At 44.5% G+C, this 21,309-nt stretch overlaps 1 protein-coding gene across 1 annotated transcript; it reads left to right on the top strand.

The window, feature by feature from the left end:
- The first annotated feature begins 596 nt into the window (after positions 1-596).
- Positions 597-19,404, top strand: LOC137306110 (basic phospholipase A2 RVV-VD-like). Its single transcript, XM_067975174.1, has 5 exons — positions 597-952; positions 2,322-2,462; positions 8,256-8,448; positions 15,987-16,102; positions 18,827-19,404. The coding sequence occupies exons 1-5, from the start codon at positions 910-912 to the stop codon at positions 18,958-18,960; spliced, it is 627 nt and encodes a 208-aa protein (XP_067831275.1). The 5' UTR covers positions 597-909; the 3' UTR covers positions 18,961-19,404.
- Positions 19,405-21,309: the final 1,905 nt, after the last annotated feature.

Below are 21,309 nucleotides of genomic sequence, written 5' to 3'. Positions count from 1 at the left end.
TCTTCAGCACTATAGCCGGGATGTTGTTGGGGCCCATTGCCTTTGCTGTATCCAGTGCACTCAGCCGTTTCTTGATATCACATGGAGTGAATCGAATTGGCTGAAGACTGGCTTCTGTGATGGTGGGGATATCGGGAGGAGGCCGAGATGGATCATCCACTCGGCACTTCTGGCTGAAGATGTGACTCCAGTCCCACACCAATGTGGTTGACTCTTAACTGCCCTCTGAAGTGGCCTAGCAAGTCACTCAGTTCAGGGCAACAAGGATTGGACAATAAATGCCGGCCTTGCCAGCAACACCCACATTCTGAGAATGAATAATAAATAGGAGCACTTCCTACCTTGTTATTTCCCAATATTTAATTTGTTCAAATCTTAATTTGAAGTTAGTTTCAATGTGAAGGGGTATGAGCTCCAAAGAAGACTGACAGACCCATCGTCGCAAGAGTTTTTCCAGACTAGTTGGCAGACCGAGCGTTAAAACTGACCTTGTTTTCTTGTGTTTACGTAGGACCTTATCACATCTCTCAGATACATCCCATAGCACTTCACATACAAAGAATTCCTTTGAAATGTAGTCACTATTGTTATGTAGGAACATACTATTATGCACACAGCAAGAACCCACAAATAACAACAGTTTGAATGACTAGTTAATCTATTTTTGGTGGTGTTGACAAAGGGAAGAATGTTGACCAGGACACCGGGAGAACTTCCTGCTCTTCTCTGACTAGTAACTTAATCAGAGACTGAGTCAGTAACTGAGATCTTTAAACCCTACCAGTCAGGGAGCTGAATGATTCTTCTGGGTGAAACCCAGTCTGCCTGTATCCGATTCAGACTTAACCTGGCAGTGCTGTTTCAAACGCATGCCAATGCTCAAAGGCTTCAAAAATCCTTGAAAACAAGATGTTGCAATTGACTATCTTCTGCTCCTCAACCTGCATATTTGGTGAGTTAATGAATTTCATTTTTTTTTGTTGAAAAAATTGCTTTCTTTCCTGTGTACAGGAGGGCCCTGAGACTTTCCTTGTGGTTAATAACTACAGTGAGGTGTTAGGTCGGGTGATGGCATCCATCAAACGGTGATATTAAAGGGAGTGATTCACCCCTGTCGGGCACCTGTGCATCTCTGCTTCAGCTCCTGCATTTGTTCAGTATACTTTTAACAGGTAACCATTCACTCCCATCTGTGACTGGGACTCGTGCATATCTCATTTTTTGATTACACTTCTGTGAAGTGCCTTAGGATGTTTTTCTAATTTAGAGAGTCTATATAAGTACAAGTTGTTGTTATTGTTCTTAGTTCATGGGAATGATTCATGAGTTTGTGGAAACAATATTTCAGTGAGCAAGTGGTCACTCTATGGAACAGGCTCCCTCGGGAGACGGTGGAAGCAGTTAGTATTGATTCATTCAAATGCAAATTAGATAGATTTCTTTCAGAAAATAACATTTTGGAATACAGTATATAAGTAATTGGAGATATGAAATATGGTAAATGTAGTATGTTTGAGAGAGACAGGTGACTTTGGACCTATGGTTCTCAAAGCTCTCCACCACAACAGTTTTTCTCATGTAATTTGTGGGTCTGTTGTAAACTAATTGATAGAGATTGATTAGTTAACAACTCCATTATTGTTGTATCATGTTACTACCAGGATGGTAGAAGGCAAACTAGATGGACCTTGATTTAGCAATTCCTATGTTCCTATGAACTGATAACAACATGTAAATTCAGTTCCTTTCTTTTTTCCCCAATGTATACTGTACACGTACAGGGGCTCTCACTGAGACTGTACCGTCTCAGAATGATACCAGGGCTTAAAGGGTTAAATTATGAGGACAGGTTGCATAATCTTGGTTTGTATTCCCTTTGAGTTTGGACGGTTGAGGGGCGATCTAAAGGAGGTCTTTAAAACGGCAACATGATTGTGATCAGGAATTTAAGAGTTAAGTGAGTAGATTATTGGCAGTTAGTTTTGGCCACGTCCTGAACTACAAAATTGGCCAAACTTCAATATGATTGGGGGGAAGGGCACAACCTGGCACCTCCACCTCGTGCCTCCATTAGCTCCGCCATTGTCTGAAGCCCACCAGCAGTAGTAGGGGACCCTTATTTCAGGAGATGGACCCCACACCTTGTGTTTATTTAAAGTTGGTTTCTTGCTTTTGTCCCCTAGTTGCTCGGGGCAGTGAGAGAGCTATTCAGGCTCACAGGGCACTATGTGCGTCCTCCTAGAAAGTAAATCAGTGCTTCAAGGGATAGGAGGGGCGTGTCAGTGCAAGTAAAATTTTCATCTAATTTGCTATAATTACAGGAAAAAAAGGCAAGATTAAAACCTCAAAAGGAAGCAGACAGAGCCCAGTGAGGTTTAGAGGGAAAAGGCAGTTTGCAGCCAGCAACGGAAAGTTTTCGAATATGCCAGCTAAACGTGGGGCTTTCATGTGGATTTGTACTGGTGAGTACAAGGCATTTTAATTTCATATATATTTTTTAAAAAATGTTCTTTCTGAATAATACAGGACTAATTTCGCAGAGATGGAAAGTTGTTAACTTAAATCGATATTAATTTCAGTGCTCGGAGTGGGATATTAAGAGAAAGCACAAAGCTCAGTAATTACAATCCTAGCTATACAGCACAGTGAAAAATAGCCCATTAATGACTAGCGCATTCATACGACCTTCCTCGATCCGAATCCTGCATTAAGATAATGGACGGGGGAATGTGATACAAACATATTGGGGTATACGTCCGCCTTGGGGAATAGTGCAAAACGAGCAATAGTGAATCGGCAGCCTGTTTTACACTCCACCCGACTTTCTTTACTGTGAAGTCAATGAAAAATAAAAATCGGGCAGTCTGCAAAACGGGCTGTCAATTCGCTATTGCCCATTTCGTGCTACTGCCCAAGTCGAATTTATATCCCGTTTAAGCATTTGTCCGTGACTAAAGACAACAGTGATTTCAAGCTAAAGCAGGAACTGCAGGAAATACACGGCAGGTGAGTCAGCATCTGCGGAGAGAACGAATGAGTGAACGTTTCAGCTCTGGACCCCTTCGTCAGAACCGAAAGCTATCACAGATGGACAGCATTTAAAAAGGAAGAGAACAAGGGGAAGAGGGAGTGGAAATAACACACGCGGGGGTTGATTTTAACTTGTTTCACCTGACGTTAGCGGCCTCAATATGGGGTCAGTAGCCTTACCGCCCGGTTAGAACTGGTGATACGGCCGGCAGCAATTTGAAAGGCCGCCTGTTTCAGGTTGTTGGCCCCTTTTAATAAGCAATTTGGGAGCCGAGGAGCCCGATTGCCATTATAGATTGGAAATGATAGGAGCATGCACCATGCAGGGTGATACAGCCAAAGAAACCCAGCCACGCACGGTAAATTTGATATTACCTTTGTGAGGCCTGTAGTAGCAGGTGTGCCCGACAAAAATAATCTGGGCCACTGTTGACCCAGGACATCCTCCTCCCCCCACACCACTCACCTTGCTGAGGCGGCCCTATGTTGGTCAGCTTTAATCCAGCGAGCTGCATCGTGAGGCCCATTTGGTGCCGTAAAGTTCGCCAGCCCGGTGTAAATGAAGCGGGCGTCTCAAAACCGCGGCCACCTCTGCGCCATCGGGTATGGGCGACCGACCAGCATGCTCTGCTGATTGGTCGTCCAAAAGTCAAAATCCCCCCACACATATGCACGAGAGACGAAGTAGAATGACCTGTTGTACAGTCTTTAAATGGAAAACAGGAGATGGATAAATGGCAGAAGTGATATAAACATGAGACAAAAGCCAGCAAAATGAAAGAGATTAAAGGTCTTTACAACACTTTGCAGGAATTCGCAACCCCTCAGATAATGAAGCAGCCCATGCCCGCATGCAGGAAGACCTGGACAACATCCAGGCTGATAAGTGGAAAGTAACATTCGCGCCACACAAGTGTAGGCAATGACCATCTCCAACACGAGAGAGTCTAACCACCTCCCCTTGACATTCAACGGCATTACCATCGCCAAATCCCCCACCATTAACATCCTGGGGGTCACCATTGACCGGAAACTCAACTGGAGCAGCCACATAAATGCACTGGCTACAAGAGCAGCTCAGAGGTTCTGCGGCAAGTGGCTCACCTCCCGACTCCCCATAGCCTCTCTAGCACAAGTCAGGAATGTGATGGAATATTCTCCACTTGCCTGGATGGGTGCAGCTGCAACAACACTCAAGAAGCTCAACACCATCCAGGAAAAAGCAGCCCACTTGGTCAAAACCCCACCCACTGGCTTAAACATCCCCTCCCTCCACCATTGGTGTACCGTGGCTGCAGTTTGTATTATTTACAGGATGCACTGCAGCAACACACCAAGGTTTCTTCAGCAGCACCTCCCAATCCAGCGACCTCCATCACCTAGAAGGACAAGGCCAGCAGGTGCATGGGAACATTGCTAGAGCAATCCTAAACTTATCCCACTCTCCCCCCATTGCTCTGTATCTTTGTCTGCTTCAAATATTTATCCAATTTTCCCTTAAAAGATGGATTGGTCTCTGTCTCAACCACTCCCTGGGGCAAAGCATCCCATGTTCCAACAAATTTCTCCCATCCACTCTTCTCACTCTCTTAGTGACAATTTTAAATTGATGACCCCTCATTATTGACTCCACAACTAAAGGAAATAGTCTTTCCTTTGTCACCCTATCAAAATCCTTCATATTTTTTTAAAAACCTCTATTAAATTTCCTCTTAGCCTTCTCTGTTCTGTGGAACCAGTCCCAGTATCTCAAATCTCTCCTCATAACAATAGTTTCTGATCCCTGGCATCATCCTGGTGAATCTACGCTGTATGCTCTCAATAGGAGTTCAAGTGGATAACCCCTGAAAACGGGCTTGGGGATTGAGGTCCACAATTAACCCAGGTCTGGTTGTCGTGATGCTGCCTGCATCTCAACAATCAGACGCGCTGTTGATTGGCTGCACGCATCAGCAGGGGGCCCCAATATCGCGAGTGGCTCACCCCTCTTAAAGGCAGCCTGCATCTCCTAAAGGGACGGTGCAATGTGGCTGCAAGAAGGAGTCATTTCAAAACTGAGTCTATGCTGTGATACTTTGAAGAATGGCTGCACCTGGGAGAGAGCGTGCACCAAGGTTCTCTGATGATGCACTGAAGGCCTTGGTGCAAGAGGTGGAGAGAAGGAGGAGCATCTTGCATCCGCAGTGGGGCAGGAGGCCCTCCAGGAATATGCTCAGGAGGCAGTGGGAAGAAGTAACGGAGGAGGTAAATGACAGGAGCATAGCTCCAAGAACATGAATGCGGTGTTGGAAGAAGTTCAATGATTTTAAAAGAGTTGTCAAGGTGAGTGAGTTCAAGCTTCAAGTGGCACATCGTACCAACTGCACCACTAGCCTCATCCACTGTTCCACGCACTACACCCCCATCACCCACCTACCAACAATCTCTATCAGTCAGTATTCAACCATTCAAATCAGATGCTTCCTCTCACCCTCAAACATTATCGTTGTTGCAAGCTTCACACCCACAACTCACAGGTCACACACACTGGTAGCTGTTCAATCATGGCAGCTACATCACCCAAACATCTTGCAGGACACTCACTGACACACTTCCCTCTTTCTTGCAGGAAATTATGGTGCATAATTGGTGGCAGCAAGTGGCAGTGGCTCCCACCCCTGCCGCTTTGCCAGTGCCTTTGCTGTTGCCTGTCAGCCAGCCAGCCCACTCCCTGTAGAGTATTGAAACTTTATCCAAGTAGGGTAGTGCGGTTGAAGTTGTGTATACGGACTTTCAAAAGGCATTTGATAAAATACCACATAATAGACTTGTCAACAAAATTAAAGCCCATGGGATTAAAGGGACAGCAACAGCATGGCTAAGGGACAGAAAGCAGAGAGTAGTGGTGAATGGTTGTTTTTCTGACTGGAGGGAAGTATACAGTGGTGTTCCCCATGGGTCACTGCTCTTTTTGATATATATTAATGACTGGAACTTGGGTATAGAGAGTATAATTTCAAAGTTTGCAGATGACATGAAACTCAGAAATATAGTAAACAATGTGGAGGATAGTAACAGATTTCAGGAGGACCTAGATAGACTGGTGAAATGGGCAGACACATGGCAGATGAAATTTAACACAGAGAAGTGTGAAGTGATACATTTTGGTAGAAAGAATGAGGAGAGGCAGTATGAACTAAATGGTACAATTTTAAAGGGGGTGCAAGGACAGAGAGACCTGGGGGTGCACATACACAAATCTTTGAAGGTGGCAGGACAAGTTGAAAAGCTGTTAAAAAAGCATAAGGGATCCTGGGCTTTATTAGTAGAGGCATAAAGTATGAAAGTAAGGAAGTTATGCTGAACCTTTATGAAACACTGGTTAGGCCTCAGCTGGAGTATTGTGTTCAATTCTGGGCACCATACTTTAGGAAAGATGTCAAGGCCTTAGAGAGGGTACAGAAGTGATTTACTAGAATGGTACCAGGGATGAGGGACTTCAGTTATGTGGAGAGACTGGAGAAGCTGGGGTTGTTCTCCTTAGAACAGAGAAGGTTAAGGGGAGATTTGATAGAGGTGTTCAAAGTCATGAACGGTTTTGATAGAGTAAATAAGGAGAAACTGTTTTCAGTGGCAGAATGGTCGGCAACCAGAGGACACAGATTTAAGGTGATCGGCAAAAGAGCCAGAGGTGACACGAGGAAACATTTTTTAAGCAGCAAGTTGTAATGATCTGGAATGCACTGCCTGAAAGGGTGATGGAAGCAGATTCAATAATAACTTTCAAAAGGGAATTAGATAAATACTTGAAGGGAAAACATTTACAGGGCTTTGGGGAAAGTGCAGGGAACTGGGATTAATTGGATAGCTCTTTCAAAGAGCCGGCACGGGCATGATGGGCCGAATGACCTCCTCCTGTGCTGTACCTACTATGATACTATGATAGGAAACCTCCAAAAACATGTACCAATGCACCAGCAGCCAGAAGAAATCTAGCTACTAAGCTGTAACTCCTGCATGATCCCTTAAAATACCACGGTGGGGGGCCCTTCATGTCCTTTAAATCATGTTCAGCTGTGCCAGGTTAAGACAGTGTGTTGGATGGAGTATGGAGTTCCAAAATAAGCAGCTGTCCCTTTAAATCTGCGTTGCACACTGATTCGCGTCATAATCTCCCTACTCTGCATGCTGCCGGCGGTCGTTAGGCACGTGCACGCAAACCCATTTATCAAGATGGCGTGCTGCACACTTCCTGTCGGAAATGTGCGCGCGCATCTCAGACCCCATTTTTGAGGCTTAGTTGGCCACATAACGCCTAAAAAATGGGCGCTAAACGGCCCAATTTTACCCCCTATGACTTTACTGTCCTTTCTATAATGGGGGTGGCCAAAACTGCACATTGTACTCTGACTGTGGCCTAACCAATGTTTTGTGTAAATTGATCATTACTTCTTTACTCTTGTTCTCTATGCCCCTATTAATTGTTGCTTTTTTTCATGGCCTTATCTACTTGCACTCGCGCTTTCAGAGAATTATGTATTTGAACCCCTGGGCCTCTCTGTTCATCCATCCACACCCTTCACTGTCTTTCCATTGAGTGTATACTCTAATTTCTTGTTTTTGCTCCCAAAATCTACTACCTCGCACTTATCCACATTAAATTGCACCTGCCACCTGTCTGTTCGTTCCACTAACCTGTCTGTCTTCCTGAAGTCTTTTAGAGTCCTCCTCACTCTTTGCAAAACCTCCTACCTCTTTGCAAAACCTCCTACTTTTGTGTCATTGGGAAGTTTTAATATCATATTCCCTATGCTATAGTCCAAATCATCAATACGTACCAAGAACGAAAATGGACTCAGCACTGACCGTTGGGGTACACCACTTCCAATCCTTCTCCAATTTGAGCAACACCCATTTACCCTAACTCCATTTCCTGTCTGTCATCCAACTTTCTATCCATGCTGCTACATTTTCTCTTATACCATATGCCTGAATTTTTCTAACAAGCCTCTTTTGAGACACCTAATAAAACATCTTCTAAAAATCCACAAACACCACATTGACTGCATTCCCTTCATGACTTCTTCAAAAAGCTCTTAACTTTGTCAAAAATGACTTGCTTTTAGCAAGTACATGATGACTGTTCTGGATTAACCATGCATTTCCGAAAATTCTCACTAAGTTTATCGTGGATTATGGATTCCAAAAATTTCTGCCGACATCCCTCGCTCTCCTTTTCTCCGCAGGACTCGTGGTCTTCCTGTTGATGCCGGAAGTACGTGGGCAGCACACGCGTCGCAGTCGTGATATTCTGCAGCTGGCTAAAGTGATGTCCTGCACTACCGGGAAGAATGTCCTTCAGATAACTTGGAGCTACCTTAACTACGGCTGCTGGTGCGGTGTGCGTGGAGCTGGGAAACCGGTAGACGGGACTGACTGGTACGGCTGGCTTGGATACCTCACATCAGTCCGAGTCCTTCCCTCTTTAAACATCCTTTCCAACTCCGCCATCTCTCCTAAAAGGACTCACGGTGGGAGGGAATTGTTGTCCTACAGTCCCAGCTGCTCTTGGCAGCTCATCCAAGTAGCCATCCTGCATTTGCATGTCCTGGGAGTGTCGGTCGGCTGTCCGACTGCAGGTGGCATCACAGCGGAGTCCAATCCTGCCTTGCCCGACATCCACATACATTGTTTCGGGGGGGGGGGGGGGGGGGTGGGGGGCGGTGGTTGGGGGGGGGGTTACATTTCCGTCTTTCCCATTGTGGGGCACAGCAAGAAGAAAATGTGGCGGGGAGGCTCCCACATTGGTAACAGAAGCCGTCTGATTAACGACCAGGCAACAATGGAAATCTACTCCCCATGTTCCTTCCAGCAGGGGCCATTATGTAGGTAAAGCCACCGAATTTAACCATAGCTGCCCGGTGGTCACAGGACAGATTGAGTCAGACGCCCGTTTTACACGCCTCCGATTTTACATTCTGTTGAATTTAACGGATGTTGGTAGAGGGATAAATGTTGGCCAGGATGCGGTTAAGAAAGAAGTTTAAAAAAACAATTAGGAAGACAATGATAAACTACAAAATTAAATTATCAAGGAACATAAAAATAAATAGTAAAGTATTCTACAGCACATAAATAACCAAAGAAAAATCAGAATAGGGATAGGGCCACTAAGGGATACACACGATAAACTCACAGGTAATGATAGCGAAATGGCAGAAATATTAAATAATTACTTTGTCTCAGTATTTACTAGCGGGACTGATATAATGGGCATGACATTAGAAGAAGAAATCAAAAAAAAATATAAAGACATTTAAGAAAGAAAAGAGGGAGATAATTGATAAACTAATCAAACTTAGAGAGGATAAAGTCCCTGGTCCGGATGGATTGCATCTGCGCATTTTAAAAGAAGTTAGGGAAGAATTAGCAGAGGCATTATTACATATATATAAAAATTCATTAGAAAAAGGAATAGTGCCAGAGGACTGGTGGACAGCTAATGTGATTCCTATATTTGAAAAGGCAGGTAGAACAAGTCCAGGGAACTATTGACCAATTAGCTTAACTTCTGTGGTAGGAAAGATAATGGAATCCTTACTGAAAGATGTAAACAGAAAAACATCTAGAAACCGAAAATATAATAAAGAACAATCAGCATGGATTTCAAAAGGGAAAGTCATGCTTGACCAACCTTACTGAATTCTTTGAAGAAGTAACAGAAAGGGTGACAAGGGTGATGCGGTAGATGTAACATATTTGGATTTTCAAAAGGCCTTCAATAAGGTACCATATAGTAGACCCATGACCAAGGTCAGAGCATGTGGAATCAGGCGACAAGTAGCAGAGTGGACAGCAAGCTGGCCACAAAACAGAAACAGAGAGTAGGGATTAAAGGTAGTTACTCAGACTGGCAAAAGGTGTGAAGTGGTGTTCCACAAGCATTGATGCTGGGACCACTGTTGTTCACTATTTACATAAACGATTTGGACTCGGGAATTGGAAGTACAATTTCAAAATTTGCAGATGACACCAAGTTGGGGGGTATAGTTAATACTGAGGAGGACTGCGACAAAATACAGGAAGACATTAATAAACTTACAGAATGGGTGTGCAATTGGCAAATGAAGTTCAAAATAGATAAGTGTGAGGTGGTACATTTTGGTAGGAAGAATAAGGAGGCCACATACTGCTTGGAAAATAAGAGTCTAAATGGGGTAGAGGAGCAGAGGGATCTGGGGGTACAGATACACAAATCACTAAAAGTAGCGATGCAGGTTAATAAGGCCATAAAAAAACAAACCAAGCAATGGGGTTCATTTCTAGAGGGATAGAATTGAAAAGCAAAGAAGTTATGTTAAACTTGTATAGAACCTTGGTTAGACCACACTTGGAGTATTGTGAAAGTTTTGGTCTCCATATTATAAAAAGGATATAGAGACACTGGAGAAGGTGCAAAAAAGATTTACTAGGATGATACCAGAACTGAGAGGTTGTACCTATCAGGAAAGATTGAACAGGCTGGGGCTCTTTTCTCTAGAAAAGAGAAGACTGAGCAATGACCTGATAGAGGTCTTTAAGATTATGAAAGGGTTTAATAGGGTAGACGTGCAGAAGATGTTTTCGCTTGTGGGGGAGACAAGAACTAGGGGCCATTAACATAAGATAGTCACAAATAAATCCAATAGGGAATTCAGGAGAAACTTCTTTACCCAGAGAGTGGTTAGAATGTGGAACTCGCTACTACAAGGAGTAGTTGAGGCGATTAGCAGAGATGCATTTAAGGGGAAACTAGATAAACACATGAAGGAGAAAGGAATAGAAGGATATGCTGATAGGGTTAGATGAAGTAGGGAGGGAGGAGGCTCGTGTGGAGCATAAATGCCGGCATAGAACAGTTGGGCCGAATGGCCTGTTTCTGTGCTGTACATTCTATGTAATTCTATTGACCCTTTGTAAATGGGACTGATTTGCCCACAAGCACGGCACAATATCTTCAAGGATGCACTGGCCAGAGAACAGGTACCCCTACTTTACTTGGGGTAGGGCATGGGCAAGGCTTTTCGTCCTTGCCGCTGATCCAATACATCTGGAGTTCCCCAAGGAAATCCATGGCTCTTCCTCTTCTTCATTTGCTTGCTGCCCCTCAAATGCATTGGAATACATGGGGTCAGCTTCCGCATGCACGCCGACGACACTCACCTCTACCTCCCCACCACCTCTCTCGACCCCGACACAGCCTCTGTCAGACTGTTTGTCCAACAGCCAGTTCTGGATGAACTGCTCTTTCCTCTTTTTAAACATTGGGAAGACTGAAGCCATTGTCTTTGACCCCCACCACAAACTCCAATCCCTCACCACCAATTCCATCCACCTCTTTGGCCACTACCTCAGGTTGAACAAGACTGTTCGCAAATGAGAGCATCAACATCAAGAAAGGGCACAACTCTTAAAGGGGTAGAGGAACAGAGAGATCTGAGGGTTTATGTGCACAAATCGTTGAAGGTGGCAGGGCAGGTTGAGAAAACGGTTAAAAAAGCATACAGGGTCCTGGGCTTCATAAATAGAGGCATAGAGTACAAAAGCAAAGAGGCTTTATAAAACACTGGTTTGGCCACAACTGGAGTATTGTGTCCAGTTCTGGGCACCGCACTTTAGGAAAGATGTGAAGGCCTTAGAGAGGATGCAGAAGAGATTTACTAGAATGATTCCAGGGATGAGGGACTTTAGTTACGTGGATAGACTGAAGAAGCTGGGGTTGTTCTCCTTGGAACAGAGACGGTTGCGAGGAGATTTGATAGAGGTATTCAAAATCATGAAAGGTCTAGACAGAGTCGATAGAGGGAAACTGTTCCCATTGGCGGAGGGTCAAGAACCAGTGGACATAGATTAAGGTGATTGGCAAAATAACCCAAGGTGATATGAGGAAAAACTTTTTACACAGCGAGTGGTTATGATCTGGAATGTGCTGCCTGAGGGGGTTGTGGAGGCAGATTCAATCATGGCCTTCAAAAGGGAACTGGATAAGTACTTGAAAGGAAAACATTTGCAGAGCTATGGAGATAGGGCGGGGGAGTGGGATTAGCTGGATTGCTCTGACATAGAGCCTGTACGGACTTGATGGGCCGAATGGCCTCCATCTGTGCTGTAACCTTTCTATGATTCTATGATTTCTATGATCTCAGCAACCTAGTCAACCCTGAGCTGAGCGTCCAACCACATATCCGCTCCATCACCAAGACTGCCTACTTCCACCTCGTTAACATTGCCCGGCTCCACCCCTGCCTCAGCTCATCTGCTGTTGAAACTCTCATCCATGCCCTTGTCACCTCCACACTCGACTATTCCAATGCTTTCCTGGCTGGCCTCCTATCTTCTACCCTCCATAAACTTGAGCTTATCCAAAACTCTGCTGCCCGTATCCTAATTCGCACCAAGTTCCGTTCATCCATCACCCCTGTGCTCGCTGATCTACACTGGCTCTTGTTCCTCCACGCCTCCAATTTAAAATCCAATTTTCACCCTTGTTTTTAAATTCCTTCTTGGCCTCAACCCTTCCTATTTCTGTAACTTCCTTCAATCCTACAACTCCCCAGAACCCATTCCTCCAACTCTGGTCTTTTGTGCATCCCATCCTCATTTCACACCACCATTGGCGGCCGTGCCTTCAGCCTTCTAGGCCTCGCCTCTGGAATTCCCTCCTTAAACTCCTCCGCTTCTCCACCTCCCTCTCCTCCAAGATGCTCCTTAAAACCCACCTTTTTGACCAAGGTTTTGGTCACCCTTGTAACATCTGAGCCTTCTTTGGCTCAGCATCCATTTTTGTCTGATTACATAGAATGTACAGCACAGAAACTGGCCATTCGGCCCAACAGGTCCATGCACTTCTACATTAAAGGTGCTATATAAATGCAAGTTGTTGTTGCTATTTTTGTTTGTTGCTGCTGTTGTTGTTTGTCATTGTTGTGTTGCTGTTGTTATTGCTGTTTTGTTGTTGTTGTTGTCATTGTTATTGCTGTTGTTGTTGTTGCTGTTGCTGTTGCTTGTGGGTATTGTGTACGTCAGGAGTGCGTATCTCAGAATTGTATAAAGCCAGCACATGGCTATCCATCCATAAGCAGAATCCTTACCCACTAATTAAAACATTGCCAGATCAGGGAATATCTCCAAATTACACATCCAAACCAATATGGAATACTAAAAGTTAATGAAGTAAGGGAGTGTCTATAAATAGGCTTACTATTTAACTTCAGTGTGGAGATTAGCACAGATTGCTGATTGAGTGGAGAATAAGCCGTTTTCAGGGGGGCACAGAACATTGGAGGGAGACACAGAGAGGGACAGACATGGAGAGATACAGAGATCCAGACACAAAGAGAGACACACATGGAGAAAGAGAAAGAGACAGAGAGATAGAAATACACAGACAGAGGTGAGAGAGGGAGACAGAGAAAAACAGACAGTGAGACACAGATGTGGAGAAAGAGAGACAGATGAGGAGAAAGAGAGAGAGAGAGAGAGACGGGGACAGAGACACACAAATACAGAATCATAGAATGACACAGCACAGAAGGAGGCCATTCGGCCCATCATGCCTGTGCCGGCTCTTTGACAGAGCTATCCAATTAGTCCCACTCCACTGCCCTTTCCCCATAGCCCTGTAAATTTTTTCCCTTCAAGTATTTATCCAATTTTCTTTTGAAAGTTATTATTGAATCTGCTTCCACCACCCTTTCAGGTAGTGCGTTCCAGATCAAAACAACTCACTGTGTAAATTTTTCTTTCCTCATGTCGCCTCTGGTTCTTTTGCCAATCACCTTAAATTTATGTCCTCTGGTTACAGACCTTTCTCCTTATTTAATCTATCAAAACCATTCATGATTTTGAACACCTCTATCAAATCTCCCCTTAATCTTCTGTGCTCTAAGGAGAACAATCCCAGCTTCTCCAGAAACAGAGAGAGTGGTTCACAGTCAGAGATAGACAAAGATTCAAAGCAGGAGAGTCACAAAGACAGAAACACAGAATGAAGGACACAGAGAGAAACATACAAGGACAGAGATAAGCACAAAGTCAGAAAGGCAAACACAGAGAGATAGAAAGTGAAACACATACACATAAATAGAGAGGGGGTTTCACACATACACAGAGTATCAGAGAGATACAGGAACATTCACAAGCACCCAGGTGTAGTCGGCTGGCTAGGTTTACGATGAATAATGGCTACGTATGGGGGTAGGTGGAACCATATCCCAGTAAGGTAGATGAAACCTTCAGCAAAAGGAAGAATGGGAGTCCATGAAAACCCACAGGTTGAAATCACAGCATGTGTGTTAGTTACACTTTTATTAAAACAGCTGGAAGAGCTTCATTTGAAATGATTCAGCATGGCCAAGATCAAACATGGATCTTTATGGTCTGTATGGCTCAGTACCTCGATGGGCAGTGCATTTACCAACCGGGCCACAGGGGCTGAAGTTGCTTCTGGGGGTGGGGTGGTTGAGAGGCAATTCCTCCCAGCTCTGTGATTTCAGCACACTTCGCAACAAAGCTTCCAGCTCTAGGCTGATAGCTCCCTCTGGTGGACAGTTGAAGCCAGTCCCATTCTCACTGAGGACAGAAAAAGGAACTTGAATGTATGTAGTCATGACCTCAGGATGTCCCAAAACACTTTACAGCCAATTAAGCACTTTTGAAGTGCAGTTGTAATGTGGGGAAATGCGGCAGCCAATTTGCGCACAGGAAGGTCCCACAAACAGCAATGAAATAAATGACCAGATGATCTGCTTTTGGTGGTATTGGTTGAGGAATAAATGCTGGCCAGAGCTCTAGGAGAACTCCCCTGCTCTTCTTCGAATGGTGCAGTGGGATCTTTTATGTCCATCTGAGAGGTTTAACATCTCATCCGAAAGATGATAACTCCGACTGTGCAGCACTCCTTTGGTCAGCCTTGATTATGTGCTTAAGTCTCTGGAGTGGGGCTTGAACCCATGACCTACTGACTCAGAGGCGCGAGTACTACAGACTGAGACAAGGCACTGCATGAAAGTAATTTATAAAGTGTATCTGGGATGTGGGAGTTTCGGACGCTGAGAGCGTGCATCAGAAATTAGTGCGGACACTCCACGCGGGTCAGGAAGTAGTGGGAAGCTCACACTTCCCTATATCACAACAGTGACTACACTTCAAAAGTATTTCATTGGCTGTAAAGCGCTTTGAGACGTCCTGAGGTCATGAAAGGCGCTGCGTAAATGCAAGTTCGTTCTTTCTTTCAGATTCCCGGCATATGGTCCCAGTGCATGAGACTTCCTACTGAGAGTACAATTTGGTGAAATCCACCCAGTGTGCTAGAGTGTTTTCACTGCAAGTACTCTACGAAGAGAGCTGACACTCTGCGGGGAGAGCGGGAGAGAAGTATTTTTGATACGGTGCTCATGTTATGTTAGACTCCCTGCTCATCTTCAGACAGCACCACGTGAACCTGTGGGAGAGGCATGGTCCTCAGTTTAAAGCCTCATCCACTGGGCCTACCTTCAGTTCAGGACTTATCAGGATGTGGGTGCCGCTGGCAAGGCCGGCATTTATTGTCCATCCCTAGTTGCCCTGAGAAGATGGTGGTAGAACTGAATGTCTTGTTAGGCCACTTCAGAGGGCAGTTAAGAGTCAACCACGTTGGTGAGGGACTGGAGTCACCTATAAGCCAGACTGGATAAAGACAGTGGGTTTCCTTCCCTAAAGGACATTAGTGAACCAGTTGAGTTTTTATGACAATCCGACAGCTTCATTATCACTTTTACTGATATCAGCTTTTTATTTTCAGGTTATTTAAACTGAATTCAAATTCTCAAACTGCCATGGTGGGACTGGAACTCACAACTCTCTGGATTATTAGACCAGGCCTCTGGATTACTAACCATCATACTACTGTACCTATATTTACTGTAAGGGGCCACTGATTCTGTCTGTTTATTCTTCAGGTGCTGCATGAAACATGACCAGTGTTATGAGAGGCTGAACTCGCAGTGTCAATTCTTCCACCTGTACGTCACGAGATATTCCTTTCAGTGTACCTCAAGGCAACAAGTACAATGTAGTACGTTCACTCACCTTCTCGCTTGCTTCCTCTCTTGCTTGTAATTATTGTAAAGGTTCAGTCTCTGAGCCATTTCGGAGGTAACATGCTCAACACATCACTGCAGGATATCTCCCCATTCCGCGCTGACAATGGTTTCGGCTCACGCCAAATTCAAAAAAGGATTGAGAAGGAAAAAATGTTCAGGTTTATACAGATGTGACATTCTCCGGGACTATTCTAGACAGACCCTTTGGCAGAGGCTGAAATTATAACAATTCTCCGAGGCCAGAAACTATACCAGATAGGGTTGCTATTTCAGGTTGGATGTATTCTGAGAGGTTTCATCACATGAATCTCCTGCCTCAAATCGCCTCCATCCCCACACTCCCGCCATTGGTTACCCAACATGTCTATCCTCGTGATGCACCGCCTTCCCACGCCAGTTGGAACTCCTCCAATCCTCCTTAGATATGGGGCTGATGCCAGAGACTGGAGAATTGCTGGAGAATGTTACACCCTTGTTCAAAATAGGGTGTAAGGATAAACCAGTCAGTTTAACTTCAGTGATGGGAAGCTTTTAGGAATGATAATGTGGGACAAAATTAATAGTCACTTGAACAAGTGTGGATTAATAAAGGAAAGCCAGCACAGATTTGTTAAAGGCAAATCATGTTTAACTAACTTAATTGAATTTTTTGATGAGGTAACAGAGAGGATTGATGAGGGCAATGCAGTTGATGTGGTGAATATGGACTTTCAAAAGACCTTTGATAAAGTGCCACACAATGGGCTTGTCATTAATTGAAGCCTATGGAATAAAAGGGGCAGTGGCAGGATGGATATGAAAGTGGCTAAGTGACAGGAAACAGAGAGTAGTAGTGAATGGTTGTTTCTTGGGCCGGAGGGAGATATACAGTGGTGTTCCCCAGGGGTCGGTACTAGGACCACTACTTTTTTTAATATATATTAATGACTTGGACTCGGGTGCACAGGGCACAATTTCAAAATTTGCAGATGACACAAAACTTGGAAGTGTAGTAAACAGTGAGGAGGATAGTGATAGACTTCAAGAGGACGTAAACAGGCTAATGGAACGGGTGGACACATGGCAGTTCAAATTTAACACAGAGAAGTGCGCAGCAATACATTATGGCAGGATGAGGAGAAGCAATGTAAACTAAATTGTACAATTCTAAAGAGGGTGCAGGGACAGAGGGCCACCCATCCCGGCAATTGCTTCCAGCTGTTGACCTCCCTCTGGGTAAAGAATGGCAAAGACTACATGGGACATGATGCTTCCTGTGCTGCTGGGGACCAGGATGAACAGGGAGGATGAAACAATATTCTGGAGTTTTACTTTATTACTGTGGGAGATCAGGAAGTTATTATCCAGAACTTTTCCAAAGGAGATTAAATGGGTGGGTAGAGTCCATGATAGGGGAGATTGTACAGGATCTGTGAGAGGAGATTAAATGGGTGGGTAGAGTCCATGATAGGGGAGATTGTACAGGGGCTATGGGAGGAGATTAAATGGGTGGGTAGAATCCATGATAAGGGAGATTGTACAGGATCTGTGAGAGGAGATTAAATGGGTGGGTAGAATCCATGATAAGGGAGATTGTACAGGATCTGTGAGAGGAGATTAAATGGGTGGGTAGAGTCCATGATAGGGGAGATTGTACAGGGGCTATGGGAGGAGATTAAATGGGTGGGTAGAGTCCATGATAAGGGAAATTGTACAGGGGCTGTAGGAGGAGATTAAATAGGTGGGTAGAGTCCATGATAGAGGCCGATTTTAATGGACAGCGGGATCAGAGTGAGCGGAGGCCAAGGCAGAAGTGAAGCTGTCTGTCCCCTCACATGAAACACGGGAGATTTTAACTCCCAAGCCTCATCTGCATGCTTGCCATCAGCCTCCTGCCTGAACCCAGCAGGAAACACTACCTGGCCGGTGGGCGGAAGTGGGATTTCGGGCAGCAGGAGGTCGCTGCCAGGGACCCAAAAGAATGGTCCCCGGCACTAAGGTAAGTGGTTGGGGGGGGTGGGGATCAGATGGCCGGAAGGTGAGGGAAGGTCGGCCCAAGGTTTCCTTGTTGGGCCTGAAGGATCTTTCTAGGCCTCTTCTGGCCCCGACTCCTCTTTCCAACATGTCTCGCCTGGTGTCATTGGAGCCCAATTTGCATATTTAAAGAAGGACCCCGCTGCCTTCAGGTGGGTGTCTCTCTCGCCTGCTAAAAAAAGCGGGATGATATTGGGACCCACGAGAAGGCAGCGGGATTGGAAAGGATTAGTCGCACGGGGCATTTTAACTGCCCGGTTTCCGTGGGGTAGGGTGGAGAGTAAAATCCCCCTCCCCCTGGAAGTGTAGAGTCTACAGGGTCTGTGAGAGGCGATTAAATGGGTGGTCAGAATCCAAGATAGGGGAGATTCCACAGGATCTATGGAAGGGTATTAAAAGGGTGGGTAGAGTCCATTAAATGGTAGAGTGTACAGGGACTGTGAGAGGAGATTAAATGGGTAGGTAGAAACCACAATCGGGGAGATTCTAAGTGAACTATAGAAGGAGCGAACTTAATGGGCTGAATGGCCTTTTCCTGTTTCATGCTTCATCGTGAAATTCTGACTGACTGAAGTTCATTCAATAATGTTCTTGGACAATGATCCACTAGTCATGTAATGTGTCTTATCCATTCTAATTGGCTGATATTGGTTCATTCACCAACCTTACCTTTGTTTTCTCAGCCACAGAGATCCTGGGCAGTAAGTGCAAGTACCTGTTGTGTGAGTGCGACCGGCAGTTTGCAAACTGCATCAGCTATCAGACCGACTACAGCCCCAGATACAGGCATTACAGACAACACAACAGGTGCAACTAAACGCTGGCTCAACAAGGACACGGGGAGAACGACGCAATACTGAGAACAGGGGAGAATCGGGGGGTCTACCTTCTGCTGTTAAAGCTTGCGATGGACACTAACCACACAGGGTCATGAAGGAGGAAGTGTGACAACTGAGAATAAAAAAGAGACAGGAATACTGGGATCCCCACTGAAAATCAACAGAGGAGACGGGATACTGGGTTACCCAAGCTTGGCGTCAATAAATTGCTACTTTTTGATTTACCTCATCTCCTCCCTCACTCTTTCCAGCCTTCCTGTGTCCTTCACTGTGAGTCTCGGGTCTTCACCTGGCTTTATGCAATAATAAAAAAAATGAATAGAATAGACACAAAGAATGCAGGGGTAATTGACTACTTAACAATAAATCCAGGTATTTTCTCTTTCTTATAACTAACCAACAAACATTAAAGCTTCTGAAAATGGATACAGTTTGCTATGGCTACGGGTTGTTCATTGTGTGAGTGTATGTGTTCGCCCGTCCTTATGTGTCTCTGTGTCTGGGCATGTGATTTTACCTCAGTGCATAACATTTTTTCTCAGGTATCAAGGTGACCAAGAGCGAGAGTCCTGAAGGCTGTGTTGCCTACTCAGTGCCAGGGTTAAGGATATCTCCTCAGGGCTGGAGAGAAACTTGGATTGGGAGGGGGAGGATCTAGTTGTCGTGGTCCACGTAGGTACCAACGACATAGGTAGGACTAAGAAAGAGGTTGAGCAGCTAGGGACTAAATTAAAAAGCAGAACCACAAAGGTGATAATCTCCAGATTATTATCTGAGCCACGAGCAAATTAGCACAGGGTAAATGAGATCAGAGAGATGAATGCGTGGCTCACAGATTGGTGTGGGAGAAGTGGGTTTCGATTCATGGGGCACTGGCGCCAGTACTGGGGGAAGAGGGAGCTGTTCCGTTGGGACGGGCTTCACCTGAACCATGCTGGGACCAGTGTTCTGGCAAACCAAACAACTAGGGCGGTAGAGAAGGCTTTAAACTAAATAGATGGGGGGAGGGCTCAGGTAGGGCGAAGTTTAGATTGATAAAGAGAAAAGACAAGGAAGTACTACAGGAAAGCGACTGGGGTAATGATAAACAGAGTGTGTCAGGAAGGGACATAAGAGTGCACTAGCAAATGGGGCCGAGGTAGGAAAGAATGATAAAAAGACAAAATTAAAGGTTCTTTATCTGAATGCGCGCAGCATAATAAGATAGATGAATTAACGGCACAAATAGAAACAAATGGGTATGATCTCATGGCCATTACAGAGACGTGGTTGCAAGGTGACCAAGTTTGGCAGCTAAATATTCAGGGTTATTTAACATTTCGGAAGGATAGGAAAAAAGGTAAAGGTGGTGGGGTAGCTCTGTTAAAAAAGGATGAAATTGGTATAATAGTGAGAAATGATCTTGGTTCAGAAGATCCAGATGTCAAATCAATTTGGGTGGAGGTAAGAAATAGCAAGGGAAAGAAATCACTGGTGGGAGTAATATACAGGCCCCATAACAGTAGCTACACTGTAGGGCAAAATATAAATCAGGAAATAAGGGGGGCTTGTAAAAAAGGTAATGCAATAATCATGGGCGATTTTAACTTTCACATAGATCGGACAAATCAAATTGGCAAAAATAGCCCTGAGGAGTGTCCATAGAGTGTATTCGGGACTGTTTCTTAGACCAATACGTCAGGGAACCAACCAGGGAACAGGCCATTTTGGATCTTGTAATGGGTAACGAAACAGGATTAATTAATGATCTCAAAGTAAAGGATTCTTTGAGAAGCAGTGATCATAACATGATAGAATTTCACATCCAGTTTGACAGTGAGGATCTTGGGTCTGAAACTACTGTATTAAACTTAAATAAAGGCAATTATAAAGGAATGAGGGTGGAATTGGCTAAAGTGGACTGGGTAAACAGATTAGATGGTATGATGGTGGATAAGCAATGCAAACATTTAAAAAGATATTTTATGACTCGCAACAAAAATATATCCCTGTGAGGAGGAAAGATTGTACAAAAAGGGTGAACCAACCATGGCTAACTAAGGAAGTCAAGGATGGTATCAGGTTAAAAGAAAAAGCATACAACATGGCAAAGATTACTGGTAAGCCTGAAGATTGGGAAAACTTTAAAAACCAGCAAAGGATGACTAAAAGAATAATAAAGAGGGAGAAAGTAAATTATGAGAGTAAACTGGCAAGAAATATAAAAACTGACAGTTTCTACAAGTATATAAAAAGAAAGAGGGTATCTAAAGTAAACATTGGTCCCTTAGAGGATGAGACTGGGGAAATAATAATGGAAAACAAGGAAATGGCAGAGGAATTGAATA

The sequence above is a fragment of the Heptranchias perlo genome, chromosome 3, assembly GCF_035084215.1.
Source record: "Heptranchias perlo isolate sHepPer1 chromosome 3, sHepPer1.hap1, whole genome shotgun sequence".
Taxonomy (NCBI): domain Eukaryota; kingdom Metazoa; phylum Chordata; class Chondrichthyes; order Hexanchiformes; family Hexanchidae; genus Heptranchias; species Heptranchias perlo.
The sequence above is the reverse complement of the archived record's forward strand: the minus strand, read 5'-3'. Positions and strand labels throughout refer to the sequence as shown.

Coding starts and splice junctions, on each gene's coding strand:
- LOC137306110 (XM_067975174.1), top strand. CDS start 910: ATGTTGCAATTGACTATCTTCTGCTCCTCAACCTGCATATTTG. Junction 953..2,321: donor CTCCTCAACCTGCATATTTG/GTGAGTTAATGA, acceptor CTATAATTACAG/GAAAAAAAGGCAAGATTAAA. Junction 2,463..8,255: donor TTTCATGTGGATTTGTACTG/GTGAGTACAAGG, acceptor TTTTCTCCGCAG/GACTCGTGGTCTTCCTGTTG.